At 40.6% G+C, this 17809-nt stretch overlaps 2 protein-coding genes across 3 annotated transcripts; both read left to right on the top strand.

Moving 5' to 3' along the window:
* Positions 1-1415: 1415 nt before the first annotated feature.
* zbtb17 (zinc finger and BTB domain containing 17) lies at positions 1416-11838 on the top strand. Of its 2 annotated transcripts, none has more exons than XM_069694041.1 (15): positions 1416-1574; positions 2686-2937; positions 3080-3259; positions 3864-4187; positions 4342-4431; positions 4789-5057; positions 5775-5917; positions 5998-6298; positions 6493-6580; positions 7770-7886; positions 8012-8132; positions 8540-8670; positions 8814-9077; positions 9255-9344; positions 10525-11838. In XM_069694041.1, the coding sequence occupies exons 2-15, from the start codon at positions 2733-2735 to the stop codon at positions 10947-10949; spliced, it is 2748 nt and encodes a 915-aa protein (XP_069550142.1). In that variant the 5' UTR covers positions 1416-1574; positions 2686-2732; the 3' UTR covers positions 10950-11838. The 2 variants fall into 2 exon arrangements, with proteins under 2 accessions (XP_069550142.1, XP_069550141.1); XM_069694040.1 differs by having other exon boundaries at positions 5998-6331.
* A 797-nt stretch (positions 11839-12635) lies between these two features.
* Positions 12636-17614, top strand: ddost (dolichyl-diphosphooligosaccharide--protein glycosyltransferase subunit (non-catalytic)). The gene is made up of 11 exons (XM_069694039.1): positions 12636-12893; positions 13673-13783; positions 13891-13977; positions 14300-14403; positions 14514-14608; positions 14861-14954; positions 15130-15278; positions 15558-15705; positions 16320-16440; positions 16578-16679; positions 16975-17614. The coding sequence occupies exons 1-11, from the start codon at positions 12653-12655 to the stop codon at positions 17127-17129; spliced, it is 1407 nt and encodes a 468-aa protein (XP_069550140.1). The 5' UTR covers positions 12636-12652; the 3' UTR covers positions 17130-17614.
* The last annotated feature ends 195 nt before the right edge of the window (positions 17615-17809 follow it).

Below are 17809 nucleotides of genomic sequence, written 5' to 3'. Positions count from 1 at the left end.
ACTGTACAATGGTGCTTCTATTCAGTCTTTTGTGTGAGAGGACATTTATGAAGCATCCTGTCTTTCATGGGGAAATCATTTCAAGGGAGTTGTCCAAGCAAAAATAATTAAAAGGTCTTTCTTATGTGTCTATAATCACTGTATTCGAGCCATTCAGTGGCTTTTTTCATTAAAACATACTGCAAAATCATGTATAATGTAGTGTAAGAGATGTATGTTTTTAAGGTTCCCTCAAAAAGAGGTTTGCAAGTGATTCTGTATACTTTTAGAGCTCATACTTCACATTTGTTCAACCCTATTCCGCGCTGTATAGTACACTATGATTCATATTGAAAGACAAACAATGGGATTTGAAAGTTTGTGAACCCTTCAGAAATGTCTAATAGGTTGTATTTCACATAAATATGACCTAAAACATCAGCAGAGTTACACAAGTCCTTCAGTAAATAAATCAAAATATACAAATGACACCAAAATATTAATACTTGGTCATTTATTTATCGAGGAAACCAATCCCATATTACATATCTGTGAGTGGTAAAAAGATGTAAACCTCACAAAGGTCACAAAGAAAGCCAGGGTAACTTCTGATTAACTAAAAGTCTTAAAAGGAGAAAGTCACCGCTCTCCAAAAAGACATATTGGAAAAAGGAAAACACTTTATTCCAACGTAAGAACTTCTGTGGAACATGGTGGTGGTAGTATAGTGGTTTGGGCCTGATTTGCTGCATTGGGCCCAGGACAGCTTGCCATCATTGATGGAACAATGAATTCTGAATTAGCAAGCAGTTTAAGTGTGGAAACCCACCAACATCCCTGAGTTGAAGCTGTTCTGGAGGAATGGTTTGATGTGCAGGGCCGTCCAACAGAAGCTTTTAGTTACAGCTACCACGAGGAGGTCCCAGCACATACTGAAACCAAAGGTTGACACTTTTTCCACTCACAGATGGCTATACTGGATCACTCCCCTCAATCAATAAACAACTAAGTATAATATTTTTGCACAAAATTGGTTTGATTGGGTTTTCTTTATCTAATTTTAAGAGTTGTGTGAAAATCTGATTATATTTGAGGTTATATTTATGCAGAAATGTAAAAAGGGATTCCAAGGGTTCATAAACTTTAAAGCACCACTATTTGTCTTTCAAAATGAGTCGGAAAGATGACACGACATATTTTAGGTGGATTTAACAATCAGTTATATGCTATAAATCAGTTTAATAACAAGGCCCGTGTAAAATATATGTTTTTAGTGGTGGTTGTGGTGAGTTTCAGCTACATGGGGGGGGGGGGGGGGGGGGTTATTACCAAAACCACGGAACTCGGGCTTATTGCGCCACCGCGTGGTCACCATCAGCCCAGCACGTGTTCGCACTGCGCGTGCTCCTCGGATACATCCGGCCGGTCCCTATCAATCGATCAGAGAGAGGAAGATGACGGCGGACGGAGTGAGCGGGGTAGGATCGATCACCGAACAACTCGATTGGGTTGGTTTCGCCTAACTGAGCTAAACACGCCGTAGCACCGCTCGGCCCAGCAGCCTGAAGCCGGAGCGAAGAAGCGAGAACAAGGAGGTAATTCAGGACTTAGTTGTCCGTTAAAATGGCGTTTCTATCAGGCGGAAAGAGCGAGCTGGTGGTGAAAACGACGGGAGAAGGCAGGCCCGACGAGACGGGCCGCCATCTTGTCCCTTCACTATTACATGCATGTAGGCACGCTAAATTAATCCCTGATAACAAAGCTACAAGGATGGAGGAATTGTAATCGATGTATTGCACCGTCAAACCGAGCTGTCAAAACTTGTAGAGGAAACTAAAGTTAGTCACCAAACATGCGCATCGCCACCAGGACAAAATGTTGAAGCTTCATTATGGTGTTAGTTAATGTCGGCGCTGCAGCTGTAGTTGTAGTTGGCGAACATTTCATAATACTATTTATTATTGCAACGAATTGCCCACTTTGGTGAGCTGTAATTTTGAATGGTTGTTAAAAAGCAGTTGTGAGTAGGAAGCATGTCTGTGTTACGGCTGTTCACTGGTGGTGTCCTGAAGGAATTACTGCACTCATGAACCCAGAAAACACCACCTTCACCAACAATACAACAAAAAACACACACATGTGTAGTAGCACAAATAACAAGATAACTGTGAAAATATATCCTAATAATTGATGTCATTAAAAAGTGCATTGTTACAACCAATTTAGACGACCTTTGTTACATATAATAATTCTTTATTAAACTAAACTTTGTTCATTACAAATGAATAGAAGTTCAGTGCAAAATGAAACTGCCTTGTTTTCTTCAGACTTTTAAACAGTTGTTTCACAGAGTAAGTGCACATGTTAGTTTTCAATCTAATCACATTGGGATTGTTACATGTAATTATGATCATTTTGTGCTACCAAATATAGCTGTTCATGACATATAAATAATATATATATAAACACACCCATTTATGAATGCTGGAGTTATGTATAACAATTTTGAAAGCCAATACGGCTTTTCTTTTTACTGAAAGTTTCACACAGCCCTCTAATATCCTCTCGCACTGGTATGATTGACTCTGTCAGTGGTCTGAACTATAAAGTTAAAAAGTGTCACGCAGGAGGAAAACACTGCCTGAATGGTAGTGTTTCATATAAACGGCAATGAATGACAATGCTAATGGGATGTTTTCTCCACAGAGCTCGTACCTGCCAGCCTCCTGCACCGTCCTCAAGCCTTCAGCACGATGGAGTTCCCGTGGCACAGTGGGAAGGTTCTGGAGCAGCTTAACCGGCAGCGCAGGCAGGGCTTGCTGTGTGACTGCACATTTGTTGTGGATGGGGTGGACTTCAAGGCCCACAAAGCTGTACTGGCTGCCTGCAGCGTCTACTTCCGCACCCTTTTCCTGGACCAGAAGGATGTAGTGCATCTGGACATTAGCAATGCATCTGGTGGGCTCCATATGTACCTTTAGTTCATTCATTTTCATCTTCCAGTACTTCTGACGTTGCATATCATCACAATGCTTTCCTTCAGTAGCAGTAAATGCACTCCACTGTCTCTGCTGTCTAACCAGCCTTGTTCTCGTTGCAGGTTTGGGGCAGGTCCTGGAATTTATGTACACCGCCAAGCTGACTTTAAGTCAACAGAATGTAGAAGATGTGCTGTCTGTTGCACACTTTCTACAGATGCAAGAAATCATAAATGCATGTTCAGCGTACCAGTCGATGTCAAATCCAACTCCGTCCCTCATAACACTGGATTTTGCCGTTGGTGAGATCAGTCTTCATATCGCTTTGTGTTCTTTATGACAGTGTAGAGCTACAGTCAACACTCGGAAGAAATAGTTTTTGTAATTTATGCATCAGTCCTATTTCCATTTCAGTCATATCTGACTGTCCCTTTTAAATCAATGTACATTATTAATCTCTGCACAGATCAAATCTCACCGCTTGCACAGTAATTCATTTAATAATGGTAATAATCATTTCTTTTCTTGGTTAAATTTAACAATTTAGCAAGTTTAACATCATGGTGCTCCATGTTTGTATGGATGATGACAAAGATGCACTCTGAGCATGGTTGGTCGCAGTCATTATCTCATACATGAAAACAGAAGGAGTTTTACATTTTTAAACTTAAGTTCAGGCATTCATGATAGTTTTTATTCATTTTATTCTGGTAAAGTTATTAATGAATTACATCTTTTGTGTAGAATTGATGAGTGCTAATCTGTCTTTTGATTTAATCTGATTGATTTGTAACATTTCAGTTAGGTTCTGAGAGTGTAATCAAAGCCTGAAATATGAATCCAGTCATTGGCTACTACAATCTATTTAAATTAAACCGCCTCTCCATTTTTTATTTAACAAACCAGATCCAAAAACAGGTGAAGATGGAAAGAAAGATGAACTTGAGAATGACCTGGCAGAAGTGGCATCACAAGCAGAGGAGCAACCGCCCAGCACTCCCGCTGAAGAGAACGACCCCACACAAAGTCAGGACGGTTTAAAGGAAGTGATTTCTGCTGAAACTGATTCTCAGCCCAACCCCACCAGAACTCACCAGGGCCGTGGACGACCCTCCAAAACCAACCCCCTTTCTGCTCAAAAGAAGATATCTGTAAAGAATGAGGAAAAAAGTGCTGCGCAAGATGCACCTGTATTTCACGATGACCCCTCTGATGCCGACTACACACCCAGTAAATACATATTCAACTTAACTATCCATTCAGTGAATGTCCTCTAATGTGTATAAAGCTTTAAAGTTTTAAAGACCAACAACATTTTTTGTGTGTGGAACAAGTCTTGAACCTTTTTATTCAAAAATAAAAGATGATTTGAATTTATTTACAGAATCCCAGTTGAAAGCTGCCGGCAGCTCCTCCTACATGAGCTCTCGAGGGAGAAGAATCAGAAAACCTCCTCGACGAAACTTCCCACCAGGTGAGCAGCAGTCTGCGCTGAGTTATTCAAACAACACCCCCTTTTTTTTAGGCTCCCCACTGGTTGGGGAATTTGTTTTGAGTCTCAAGCTATCCATCCATTTTCTTCTGCTTATCAGTGGTATCAGACAGAACCTTTTCCTTAACAAGGAATTAAAAAAGTCTTTCTGATTAGAGCTCAAAAGATTCTTGTTTTATTTATTTTTAAAATCGTTTTCATCCTGTTCTAGATAAAGTGGTAACGATTTTTAAAAAACTCTTTCTAAAATCTGCCTTGAAATTTTGCTATATTGCTATTTCCAGTCAAGGCTCCAGACAAATTGTCATCTTCAAGTTTTTTCTGTGGTTGTCCTCACAGACAATGACTCAGAGGATGAAGGCCCATCATCAAGGACAATAACTGAGAAGCAGGTGGCAGAGCCGGTACATGTAGCCGAAGAACAGGACGAGGACTCTGTGGAGACCGGAGATGGGGAGGCCGATGATGAAGAAGACGATGTTGAAGAGGAAGATGATGAGTTTAGCCTGCAGGCGGGAGGATGCGGCGATAGAGACGGGAGACAAGCTCAGTCCATGAGCAGCCGATCTGAATCAAAGCCTTACAGCTCTGTGACACACAAATGTGAGGTGAGAAATGTCAGTGTGGCGGCGAGCGGGAGGAGTATCATAACAGAATGCATTTGCAATCCGCAACTTCTTTACTTCAAGATGCAGTGTGGACCTTTTGTCTCCCCTTTCTGCCATTAAGAGTAAAAAATACTGTTCAACATGGGATCAATTATTTTGAGCATCACGACGAACACAAAAGGACTCATCTTACTATCAGATATTGATTCATTCAGTTGAAAAACATTTCCAAAGTCTAGAATGTTTTTTATCCTTATTTTAATTAGTATAGGAGCCCCTATGCATTCATTCAATGAGCACGGGAATGTGTAACCAAACACCAGATTTAAACCCTGTATACTGTGAAATACAGAGATTTACCTGGCAGTGAGAGGTTTAATCAGTATGAGTAGCTTGAACTTCTTTGGAAAAGACTTGAATGTAACAGACAATCATTTATTTATAAAAGTCCCACACTATCGCTTGACGTGTTTATATTTTGTCAGAGCCTTTTTGTCTTGTGCTTAAAAGTTCATGTCAACAGTTTGCTGCAAGCTGAGAAACAGCACTGCATCACTGTCACAGTAGAACCAGATAATGTTGGTGAGGCTGCAAGCTTTCATTCAAATCTTGGTAACGCAGGGAGTTTTATTTAAATATTGATTACATTTGCATGCAAATATTTGTATTAAAAGGTTTCGTCAGCTCACCCTTCATGGTACGTTTTCCTCTTTACAGGACTGTGGGAAGAAATTCACCCACACAGGTAACTTCAAGAGACACATGCGCATTCACACAGGAGAGAAGCCATTCAGCTGCCGGGACTGCAACAAGGCCTTCTCTGACCCTGCAGCTTGTAAAGCACATGAGAAAACACACAGGTGAATACAGTTGACCTCTACTCATTTCTACTGAACTCTGTCAGATTTGTGTGATAAATTCAGCTCTCGTTGCCTCCCAGCCCTCTGAAGCCATACTGCTGCTCCACTTGTGGAAAGAGCTACCGCCAGATCAGCCTGCTCAACCTGCACCGCAAACGCCACACGGGCGAAGCCCGGTACAGCTGCGAAGTGTGTGGCAAGCTCTTCACCACTTCGGGCAACCTGAAGCGCCACCAGCTGGTGCACAGCGGCGAGAAGCCGTACCACTGCGACTACTGTGACAAGGCTTTCTCCGACCCCACCGCCAAGATGAGGCATCTGGAGACGCATGACACAGAGAAGGGCAACAAGTGTCCGCACTGCGACAAACGCTTCAACCAGGTGAAGACATGCTCAGAAAAGAGCAGCAGCTACGTAAATAATTCTATTCTGTTTTATTATATTCAAACACAAACATACGATTCCAGACAAATATTATAGAATCTCAATTGAGAATCTGAAGTGGCTAGCCATATATAAATATTGATGAACTGCGAGTGAAATGTCACTGAACATTTTTGTTTTGTGTTCCTTAGCTGGGGAATTTGAAGGCTCACTTGAAAATCCATATTGCAGACGGGCCGCTGAAGTGTAGAGAATGTGGCAAACAGTTTACCACTTCAGGTAAGAGGACAGTTTTTGGCTGGACCGCAATAGCAGGGCGAAAGTCTGTCACTGAGTGATGATTGAGCGATAAAGTTACACCATTGGTCAGCCGTGACTTCCTGTATCTGTTTCAAATTAAAAGCCCTCTAGCCTTTCATGCACAGTCTGGCCATATTCTACAGACTGGTGAGGAATTATAGGTCAAACCTGAATCCTTGACCTTTGTAATAAGGGGATCCTGGGGCTTTGTTGTGCATTTGGGCACTTTGCTGGCATGTGATCACTGGAAATTAATACAAAGTTATTCTGTGGTGAAACATTTCCGCCCTGATGGGAGGGGTTTTGGATAGAAAAGGAAAACAGGAACGTTTGCATGTGGATGATGATGTTTGTGGCCCATCTTGGAACCTTTAACGCAGGGATCTGTGTTTGTTGAGGTTCAATTTATTATTGTTCACATAAAAGAAGCCTATTCAGCTAGTTGGATGGAGCTCAGCTATGTAAATGTTTCTAAAAATGAGAAGCTATCGGACACTTTCATTTTGTCAAAGTAGCTGTCGGAAGAAGAAAGGTTGGAGACCCCTGCTTTAACATGTAGGGTACAATTGTCTGGTTTGTTGCAATCATTTTGTTCTGAAACAATTAATAGATACGCAGAAAACTGACTAATGATTGAATTATTTATTATAGTTCAGCTATTAAACTCTGAAAAAAGTCAAACGTTCTTGGTATTCAAATATGAAGATTTAACGTTTTTTTCTTTTGTAAGTTGTATAACTTTGGGTTTTGGACTTTATTCATTCAGCAGATTACACAGAGCTGCAGTTAATGTTCATCCAAATCCCTGATATATTTGAGTCATGACTCATGAGATTTTGTGGTGGGAAGTAATCTACAAGGGGATTCTTTGTTCTACTGTAACTGTAGCCTGCAGTCATTTGGCAGCAACATTTAATCCTTTTATGGCAAATAATGTGCTGTATAATCACTTTGTAACTCAGACTTTTTATTCCAATATAATAGTTACCATTACAAAAATGGCTTCAGGTAAATTGTGTTGTCCAACAGTAAGACTTCAGTTTTTGATCATTTTATGTCGCACAAGCTGCTTTTAGTTTATTAGCTGTTAGCTAAATAAAGTTGACGCAGTTGTTTCTTTGCTTTGAGACATTTGGTAACCCTTTGTGTGATCGTGCCCGTTTTTTAGGAAATCTGAAGAGACACCTGCGGGTTCACAGCGGGGAGAAACCATATGTCTGTGTGCACTGCCAGAGAGCTTTCAGTGACCCTGGAGCTCTGCAGCGACACGAACGCATCCACACAGGTACTCCCATGACATTCAGACAGACCACAGAAGGACTGAACATATTCTCTCCTGGTAGCCTGAATCCTCACATGGACATTAGACACTTCCCACCGTTTAGTGAGACAGTAATTATTGTGTTACAGGAGAGAAGCCGTGCGTGTGTCTTATCTGTGGCAAGGCCTTCACCCAGGCCAGCTCCCTCATCGCTCACGTCCGCCAGCACACGGGAGAGAAACCCTACGTCTGCGATCGCTGCGGCAAAAGGTCAGCTTGGCAAGCAGATGCATCAATGCTGCGATAATAGGCTCATGTTTCAAACTCACCTGTTCATGGGAGACATAACCTTTGAAAATATGTGAAGAGAGGACAGAAAGGATGAACTATTGGTTCAAGTTTATGCTTTACTTAAGGAATAATGGAAATCACAGACTATGTGTGTGACCAACTGGAAAAATATTTCACATTTGTGAAGGACGTTGAAGCTCGCTGACAACGACCTTCACTTAGCACTGATCTTAACAAGGATTACTAATATGTTACAACAGATGTCATCCCCTAGAGACCAGTTGTTTAGAACTGTTTTTTTGTTTTTGTCAACTTCACTGAACTGACCCTTTAAAATGTGTCAGGGAGCCAGATGAGGAACTTGTCTAATATTTCTCTCTGGACAGGTTTGTGCAGTCCAGTCAGCTGGCCAATCACATTCGCCACCACGACAACGTCCGGCCACACAAATGTCAGATGTGCAACAAGGCGTTCGTCAATGTGGGAGACCTGTCGAAGCACATCATCATTCACACAGGTAAGGACAATGTTTGTGTCTGATAATTATGAGGCTTCAAGGTCGTGGAGAAAACAATGACACTGACTTTCATCTGTTACGATCACATCTCCATCCCCCAATAAGCCTTCAGCTGGTTGCTTCTCTCTGTCTTGTTGTCTCAGGGGAGAAACCTTTCCTGTGTGACAAATGCGGTCGAGGGTTCAACCGTGTGGACAACCTGCGCTCCCACGTCAAGACTGTCCACCACGGCAAAGCTGGCATGAAGAGGCTGGTGTTAGCCGGGGGGAGCGCTGAGGACGAGGCTGATGGGTGCGCGGGGGGATCCACCTCTGACAGCGAGATCAACATTGTTACCGTCACCACAGAGGACATCGTCACCCTGGCAACAGAGGCCCTGGCAGCCACTGCTGTAGCTCAGCTTACAGGTCAGACAGCGTCTTTAAGGCCAGGTGTGGTGTATTTTGGGGACATATCAAATTGCTATTCGAGGACTTTTATCAATTCCACAAACAACATCCTGCACCTTTGTAGACGATGAAAGGATGAAGATAAACGTGATCAAACTGAGAATGTTTAATTGGTTGTCATGTGTCTGTTAACAGTCGTTCCGGTTGCCACTTCGGTGTCTGCAGATGAGACCGAGGCTTTGAAAGCTGAAATCAACAAGGCAGTGGAGAAAGTGCAAGAAGCAGGTAAGACTGGTACTTTGTTTGAACTCAGTCATCCGCATTTGAATAGTATCATGTCATTAGAAAACGATACAAACAACTGAGTAAGAAATCACAGTTTAGAAGATGACAGGATTTCAGACCCGGGTGTGGAAAAAACAAAAAATATGATTCCATACTGATCCATCACCAGGAATTGAGTTAATGTGACGCATACAGAATGTCCTGGAATGTATATAGCGGATATTATGGTTTTCAGCATCAATTATGAACACGTTTAATAGAAGCAGCTTAAGGACAAAAATATTTTTTATATATTTTGACAATACAGGATTTTCTGTCATTTCGTTATTTAAGGTGAGAAATTATCAGCAGCGATGTTCAGACACAAAATAATAGTTTACTATTGAGTGGCTGTAAACTTGACCATTTATCTGTCAATGACTGGCACTTTTTAATTGATTTTCCACCCTGCTGGTATTAGCATTACAATAACAGACTGACGGAACGTGTGCATGTACGAATGGAACCATCATAAATACTAAAACAGACCTGTGAAGTTTTGTAGAATTGGTTTGTATTATTAATAATCTTCTAACTTAAATAACATTTATATGAGTTCATGTATGCATTACAAGATGATAAGTCTCATAAAAAAAGAAGTAATATCATGTTGAGAATATGATCATTTATTTTTTTGTTCCTTTCAAAGATAATGTATTTCATGATCTGAGCAGATGTAGTTTTCCCGCCTGTCATGGAGTTGCAGATGTCTGTTTTTGTTTTGTGTTTTTTTAACTTTAAAGGGGACCTATTATTCTTTTCTGTCACTGATATAATGTTATAGTGTTGGATGTTCATATTAAACTTGGCCAAAATTTCAAATAATAGAAACTGTACATGTAAAAAAGAAGCTCAAGCTTTAGACTGAACTGACCTCTCAGTTTACAATGTGCTGACATCAGCTCGTCACAGATCGACCGCACCAAGCACATCAGGACATGAAAAACAGACCAACGAGGCTTGTTGTCATGGAAGAGTTATTATTGTATTGTGTACTGTAGTGTTTAACATATTAAAAGCCACATCCGGAAAGACAAAGATATTTTCAAGCCTTCCAAGTAGATTGGTTTACAGTTAGGGAAACAGAATGAGAAATATGAATGTGAAAGACTTACTTTGTCTGCTGTTCTTCTGTTTCCAGACCCCAACACCCAGATCTTGTACGCTTGTGATTCATGTGGTGATAAATTCTTGGACTCCACTTCCTTGGCTCAGCACGTACGCATCCACACAGCTCAGGCCCTGGTCATGTTCCAGGCAGACTCTGACTTCTATCAGTACACCGCAGCCACGACCGCTGAGGGGGATTCTGCTACAACATGGCAACCCACGCCGGAACAGGTCATCCAAGAAGGAGAGCTCATCTTCCGTGCCCAGGACGGAGAGGGAGAAGCAGAAGGAGGGATAGTGGGACGGACACAAGACGAAGAAGGGTCAGGAGAGGTGATTCATGAGGAGGAGCAGGTGGAGGATGGACAGATGGAAACTCACACTGAGCTCCGAACAGATGGAAAAGATGCAGAGAAGGAGAAAGAAGAGGAAATGGACTGTGAGAGTCACGCGTAGTGGGGTAGTTTGTGAAGAATTTGGAAATATCGCTTGTAACACAAATGTAATTTATACAGACTGAAATTCAAGAAATAATGAGTGATGACACCTCGGAGCTTCACTGTAACACAATATTACAGATACATCTAAACTGGATTCATAAAATACACTTTTCTCAGACAGTTTTATCTGCAGATTTATGATCATAAATCATGTTTTTGCTCTCTTTTTTTCCATTATACAAGGTGAGATGCTGTAATTTTGTTAAATGTTGATAATTCTTGCAGATATAGTTATACAGCTTTGTATAGTTTGTTTATTTTTAGAATGAAATGTAGGACTTTGCATTGTCCTTCCCATAAAACACTGATCTAGACCACAGTTCTGTCTTATCTAATGTAACTTAAAGAGGGACTTGTCTCTCATATTTTTCCATTTCTCTGATGAAAGATACACTTTCCTTAAAATATTTTATTGTACTTAGTTAAAGTATTTTCATGCAAAGCAAGTTATACAAAGATTATCCATATGAACATTTGGGGTAATAAAGATTTAAGTTAAGGGCAAATAACACCTTTTGAAGTTTCATTTCTTCATGTTTTTAACAAACGTAAATCTTCTTTGTATAGTAAATGTATATTTGTTATGTGTCCTTAAAATAAGTATTAATACCTCTTATTGAACATAAAAATGGATACGTTTGGTGATGACATACTGATGAACAACTTTCAGATTCAAGACAACTCTTTTTTTCTTGGTTTAGGACAGTTTCCTGTCATCAGTGATTTTGTGTCATTATTTCTTCTATTTATATTAACACCTGCATAATGCTGTGTTATATATCTGTACCCCTGCATAGCCTCACTGGAAGTTATCTTTAGCTCAATAAAGAATCATCGCAGTCTGACTCGCTTTGTGTTGTCTGTTTATTTTTTATTAGAACTGTTTTTATTTGCCATGTGCATGTGTACAAGGACTTTCAGTTGGTTCAGGTGTCAAACATATGTCCAATTTCAATAGTTGAACAAATCCAAATTTAGAAAGGAGAACTGAAAAAATAGAGCAACAATTCTATGCATAGATCTCAGAAAATATACACATATAATATAGAAACTGGGGGATTCATGTGGAACAATAAACAACACGGAACACAACAAAAAAATACCCTTTAGATGCAAAATGACAAAGTGGTGTGTACACAAGCAGTCAGACAAGGTAGTGTAGCAGAAGTGTAATACAGTATGGTATGGGATAATAGAGAACCATGACAATATATCCTAAAAACAATATACTGTGCATCACTTTAAGTTTGGGAAGGTGCACTACAGATATGTAAATTAATCAAATGTATAAACTCCATTTGGAAAAAAAAGTGCACTACACAGGAATATAGGATAATACATTTAATTACACATTTATTGTATTCAAATGATTATTTTCAGTCAAAATACAGGCAGACAGACAGCATCAGTTTAGATAAACATACACAAAACATGGGGAATGACATTTTAAGTTAATTTATGAAGTCGTAGACTAGTTTTGGTTATGACTGCCAGGCACATATTTTCATTGCAGTCGCTTGTCTGCCGTCTTGGTCAGTCGTATCACAAAGCTTTCATCCCATTGGTCAAGGCGACGCGTTCCACTCTGTGATTGGTTGGATCTCGGGGTCAAAGTTAAGCACCACTGCTGGTAACGCTGACGTCGACTTCTGCAGTAAAATGGCGACGACGTTGACAGCGGTCGTGCAGACGGACCGTTCCGGTTCTTTATCATCGTCATCCAAGAAGCGAACCGGAACGATGGCTTTGAGGAGGTTCAGACTTTTAGACAACAATGTAATTTTACTCCTTTCGTTAGTCTCTGTGTTGCACTGTGCTCTGGCTGACGGGAAGACGCTGGTGCTGCTGGACAACCTCAACATCAGGGACACCCATTCAATCTTCTTCCGCAGTCTGGCAGGTCGGTACAAGAACCGTGCTTTTATCAAACTCACTCGCTTTCCTAAATACTATTTGTGGATCCCTCTTGCATCAGGTCGTAATGTCGATGCACTGCGACTCCGTGCAGCACAACAAGACCGCCAGCATGATCTTATCTCTATTATGTTGTCGGTGTCTCCCCAGATTTAATCCAGGGCCCTGACTGTTCAATATGTCTCAGCTATTTAATCCCAGTATACGATGTTTAGATTTTCGATTTCCATTTAGACCTCACCCAAATATTCAAGTACACGCAACTGACCGAAATACTTTAAAAGCAATTAAATGAGGGTGTGCATGGTTATGAGCACGTTAACATGCGTCCACTACAATGATCAGACAGCTTTGGTTACTTTTCAGATGTAGATTAGAAACGATGCACAATATCACAACTTTTTAAAATACAAGCCATTGTTAACGATGAAACCAGTTTGTCCTCTGACGTTTTACAAAAAGCAGGTTACATTTCAGATAATCTGTTAATACTGTATACAGCAAGTAAATGTGTGGAATACTATTATCAAATGACCCATAAATCAAAACTAATAGGCTGTTATGAAAAGATAACTTTTTTTTTTTTTTACTTGTCTCTTGTGATAATACTCACTGACAAGGAGGTATGATTATTTATGACGTCAGTCCTCGCAAGCCTTTAATATTGTTGTTGTCCAGTGTTCCCGAATCGTTTGGAACATTGTTCCATAGGTTTACACACGATAGTGTCGATGTTTTGCTGATAACGCCTCTCTTCTTTCTCAGATCGCGGCTTCGACATCACCTTCAAGACGGCTGATGATCCCTCCCTGTCTCTGATCAAATATGGCCAGTTCCTGTACGACCATTTAATCATCTTTTCGCCATCAGTGGAGGGTAAATTTCACAATCTTAATTCAAAAACAGGTGAAAATTGGTATGCCTTGTGTTTGCTGTGTTGAAAAATATCTGTAAAATGTATTTTGTTTTTGGTCATCTTGCAGACTTTGGTGGAAACATAAACGTGGAAACTATCACCTCCTTCATTGATGGTGGAGGCAACGTCCTGGTTGCTGCCAATTCAGACATTGGTCAGTAGATTTCGAACAGTATTTGCTCCAATGTTATATCACTTCAAATTGTGGAATATTAGGCAAGTTTATTTGTATAACCCATTTCAACAACAAGGCAATTCAAAGTGCTTCACACAAAACCATTAAATACATCAAAACATAACGCAAAAGAAATTAGGAACAGTGATTAAAACATTAATAAACACTAATTAAAACGAGGTAAAAGTAGGATAAACGTTACAGTGCAGTTGAAGACATCCTCAAATCTGCTTCAGTGAAAGGCAGCGGCAAACAGAATTGTTTTTTTTTATATTACTGTTTGTTTTATCTTGTTACCCAGGTGACCCTCTGAGGGAGCTGGGCAGTGAGTGCGGCATTGAGTTTGATGAGGAGAAGACTGCTGTCATTGACCATCACAACTACGATGCGTCTGATCCTGGAGAGGTAAACGCTTTGATCCTCAGACATCGGGCACATTTCCTTTGTTTCACAAGTTCAGTCTTCAGAAGTGACTCTCCACGTTGGTATTAAATAGTGATCTTTCTTGTGTGCAGCACACCATGATTGTCGCTGACCCTGAGAACCTGCTGAAAGCTCCCACCATCGTCGGCAAACCCACCAACAAACCCATTTTATTCAAGGGTGTCGGGTAAGCAAAACAGAACCGGATTTAAATGTCACCAACCAAGATTTTCTTTGTACCACATGAAAAGCCCTAAATTATTTTTATGCACCGAGTATGAGCTTAATGTAAGAGAATGCTGGTGTGAATAAATAAGTCCAATATTCAGTTGGTTTGATGAATATCATAATCATAGTTTTGTCTTGATTTTAGACTGTGCTAAGATCAATTGCATTAGAATGAATTTGAACTCGTGTGCCACGGACCTCCCTCTTCTAGCATGGTTGCAGACCCAGAAAACCCTCTTGTCCTGGACATCCTCACCGGCTCTTCCACCTCTTACTCCTTTTTCCCTGACCGACCTATCTCTCAGGTAACATCACTCACACACTGTATCATCATAATAAAGTTTAAAAGTCTACTCGTATTGATCCTTCAATGTCCTCAGCTTGATTATTAAGCTTTTCATTTACTTTCTAAATCTGAGATCTATTTCTGCCCAAGACCATTTAGTGACCAGTGTTTTTTTTTTTTTTTTACCTCTCCAGTACCCTCATGCTGTTGGCAAGAACACCCTCCTGATCGCCGGCCTCCAGGCCAGAAACAACGCCAGAGTGGTTTTCAGCGGCTCCCTGGAGTTCTTCAGCGACGCCTTCTTCAACTCTGCTGTGCAGAAGGCCACACCGGGTTCACAGAGGTGCTCATCACTATTCTTTTACAAAATCCCAAAACATCCTGGTTTGTTTTTTGTACCATGTGAACGTTACTGCTCAGCTGTGCTCAATGCAGATGTCTACAAGTGTGGAGGTGCTTACAAAATGTTGCATTGCAGTTTGGTGTATTTTAGAACTATTTATCTGCTAAAGCTAATCAGAACGAGCGAAGTCTCATAATATAACCTGTAATTTGTAAGACCACCTCCGATATTTCTATGTGGGCAGCTGATGGCTTATATTTTTGTGTGTGATTTGTTTAGGCACGAGCAGACGGGGAACATGGAGCTGGCCGAGGCTCTGTCTCGCTGGGTGTTCAAGGAGGCCGGAGTCCTCAGAGTGGGAGCTGTTACCCATCATCCTGTGGGAGAGCGCACTCCCCCTGCAGCGTATACGATCACAGACCTTGTGGTGAGTTTTGAAGATCCCATATTTGACACTTTTTTCTAATGTTTTATTTGCTATTTGTGTTATAAGTACCAAAAAACATCTCAATATAATTTTACATCTCCTCTCTTAAGCATTTCTCTGGAGCTCCACCAAGAACAGCTGATTTGAGTCTGTATCTTTAAGGCTCATTGATATCAGTGATCCTCTCTTCTGATTGGCTAACTTATTTCTGAGTGGCGCATGTTTATGCAAACCACAGCTTTTCTTGGTCTTTGTAGCTAGCGAGCTCTGCAGTGGAATGACTGCTCTGTGTTGTCGTCCTCATAAAACTTTGGACAATGAGCTGTGCTTAAGGCAGACAGATGACATGAGCATGAGTTTGTGACATCAGAAATTCAGGGAAGTCCAAGTGACTCATCCAACAGCACAGTTTCTGAATACAAACTATGTGCATTTCTCCAGTGTTTTGATACTTTGTCTTTATTTAGAACCCAGATCTGCTTTATGTTCAGGAAAGCAGTGGTGATATCAGTTTATGCAATAAGGGACTTTTAAAAAGTTTGTGAAGTTTTATTGCCCTGAAGACTTTAGCCCAACTCTGTGTTTCTCAATCAGTGTAAACTTTTCTCACGCAGGAATACAGCATTGTCATCGAAATGCTGTTCGAGGGCCGCTGGGTCCCCTTCGATGGTGACGACATTCAGCTCGAGTTTGTGAGGATCGATCCCTTCGTCAGGACTTATCTCAAGAAAAATGGTGTGTTGTTGTGCTGATAGAACTTTCAATTCTTGTCTACAGCCTCTTGCATCCTTATGATCTGGGGAGTTGAGTTGCCTGTAACCTCATTGTTATAAATAGCATCCACCATAAATGCTGCATTGTCTTCCAACTAGGAGGTAAATACAGCGTCCAGTTCAAGCTGCCTGATGTGTATGGAGTCTTCCAGTTCAAAGTGGACTACAACAGACTGGGATACACACATCTCTATTCTTCCACTCAGGCAAGTTTCTCAGGCTCACTGCACCTGGACTCAGCCAAATCACAACACTGGTATGGTCTTTCTAGAGAAGGAATCGTGACGATTTTTTTTTTTACTCTTAAATAAATGAATAAAATAGTAGATGGAAAAATATTTTTCCAATTGAGTATGTTGGTTATTTTTCCTCAACCTCAGGGTTGTCTTTTATGCACACACAAAAAAATCTTAGTTATCTACAACTTGACCTGTTCTATGATTTACAGTTCATTTAACATCCGTCATTGCTGACTTCAACAATTGTGTCTCTCCACCACAGGTATCCGTGCGTCCCCTGCAGCACACTCAGTACGAGCGCTTTATCCCCTCAGCCTTCCCATACTATGCCAGTGTCTTCTCCATGATGACAGGACTCTTTGTCTTCAGCATCGTCTTCCTGCACATGAAAGAGAAGGAGAAGTCAGACTAATGCAGAGAAAGAGAGAAAAGGAGAAAACAAGAATACAGAATGGAACTTGTGGTGTCGAGAGTTGAAATTGAATGTCTTGATGGATTAAGTCTTCACACAGGGACTTTGCCTGTTTCTGTTCTGTTATTTGGGAACTCAACTAATGGGGGTCTGCAGGCCAAAAGGTGGTTCTGACTGCAATACAATGGTTTTTTTTTTTGTTTTTTTTTCTACTTTGAAATCTCCCAAGGGCCTGTATATGTTCTAAAGTCAGTCAGCATTTGTATAATGTTGCTTTACGTTTGATAAAACTATCTCTCAAGTAGGGCATTTTCCTTTTGAAAAGGAATCTAAATTAAAGTTTGACCCACATTTTCTCAATCATCAAAGGTTATTATAAGAACTACATGCACTGAATTTGCCAACTGTTCCTTTGTTTTTGATAAGACTTTGATGCGTTTCCAAAAAGGTTGGAGTCATCTTAACAATAAAATATTGACATTCCACTCGATAGACATTCCTGTGACTTTACATAATCATGCCTCATTTACAATAATGCATTGAAATATGTGTCCTGGATCTAATGCTATAGCCTGTGACCAATTTAGCTGTTTGCCTGCAGTGACACACTGTCCTGGAAACTAGTTGTATGGCAAACTAAATTTACTTATTTAATGCTGCTTGGGGGGGGAAAGCTAAAT

This window comes from Brachyistius frenatus, unplaced genomic scaffold (assembly GCF_029030835.1).
Source record: "Brachyistius frenatus isolate BFR_SWC_R1_liver_20210118 unplaced genomic scaffold, ASM2903083v1 Contig_16, whole genome shotgun sequence".
Classification (NCBI taxonomy): Eukaryota; Metazoa; Chordata; class Actinopteri; family Embiotocidae; genus Brachyistius; species Brachyistius frenatus.
This window is presented reverse-complemented; position numbering and strand designations above follow the sequence as displayed.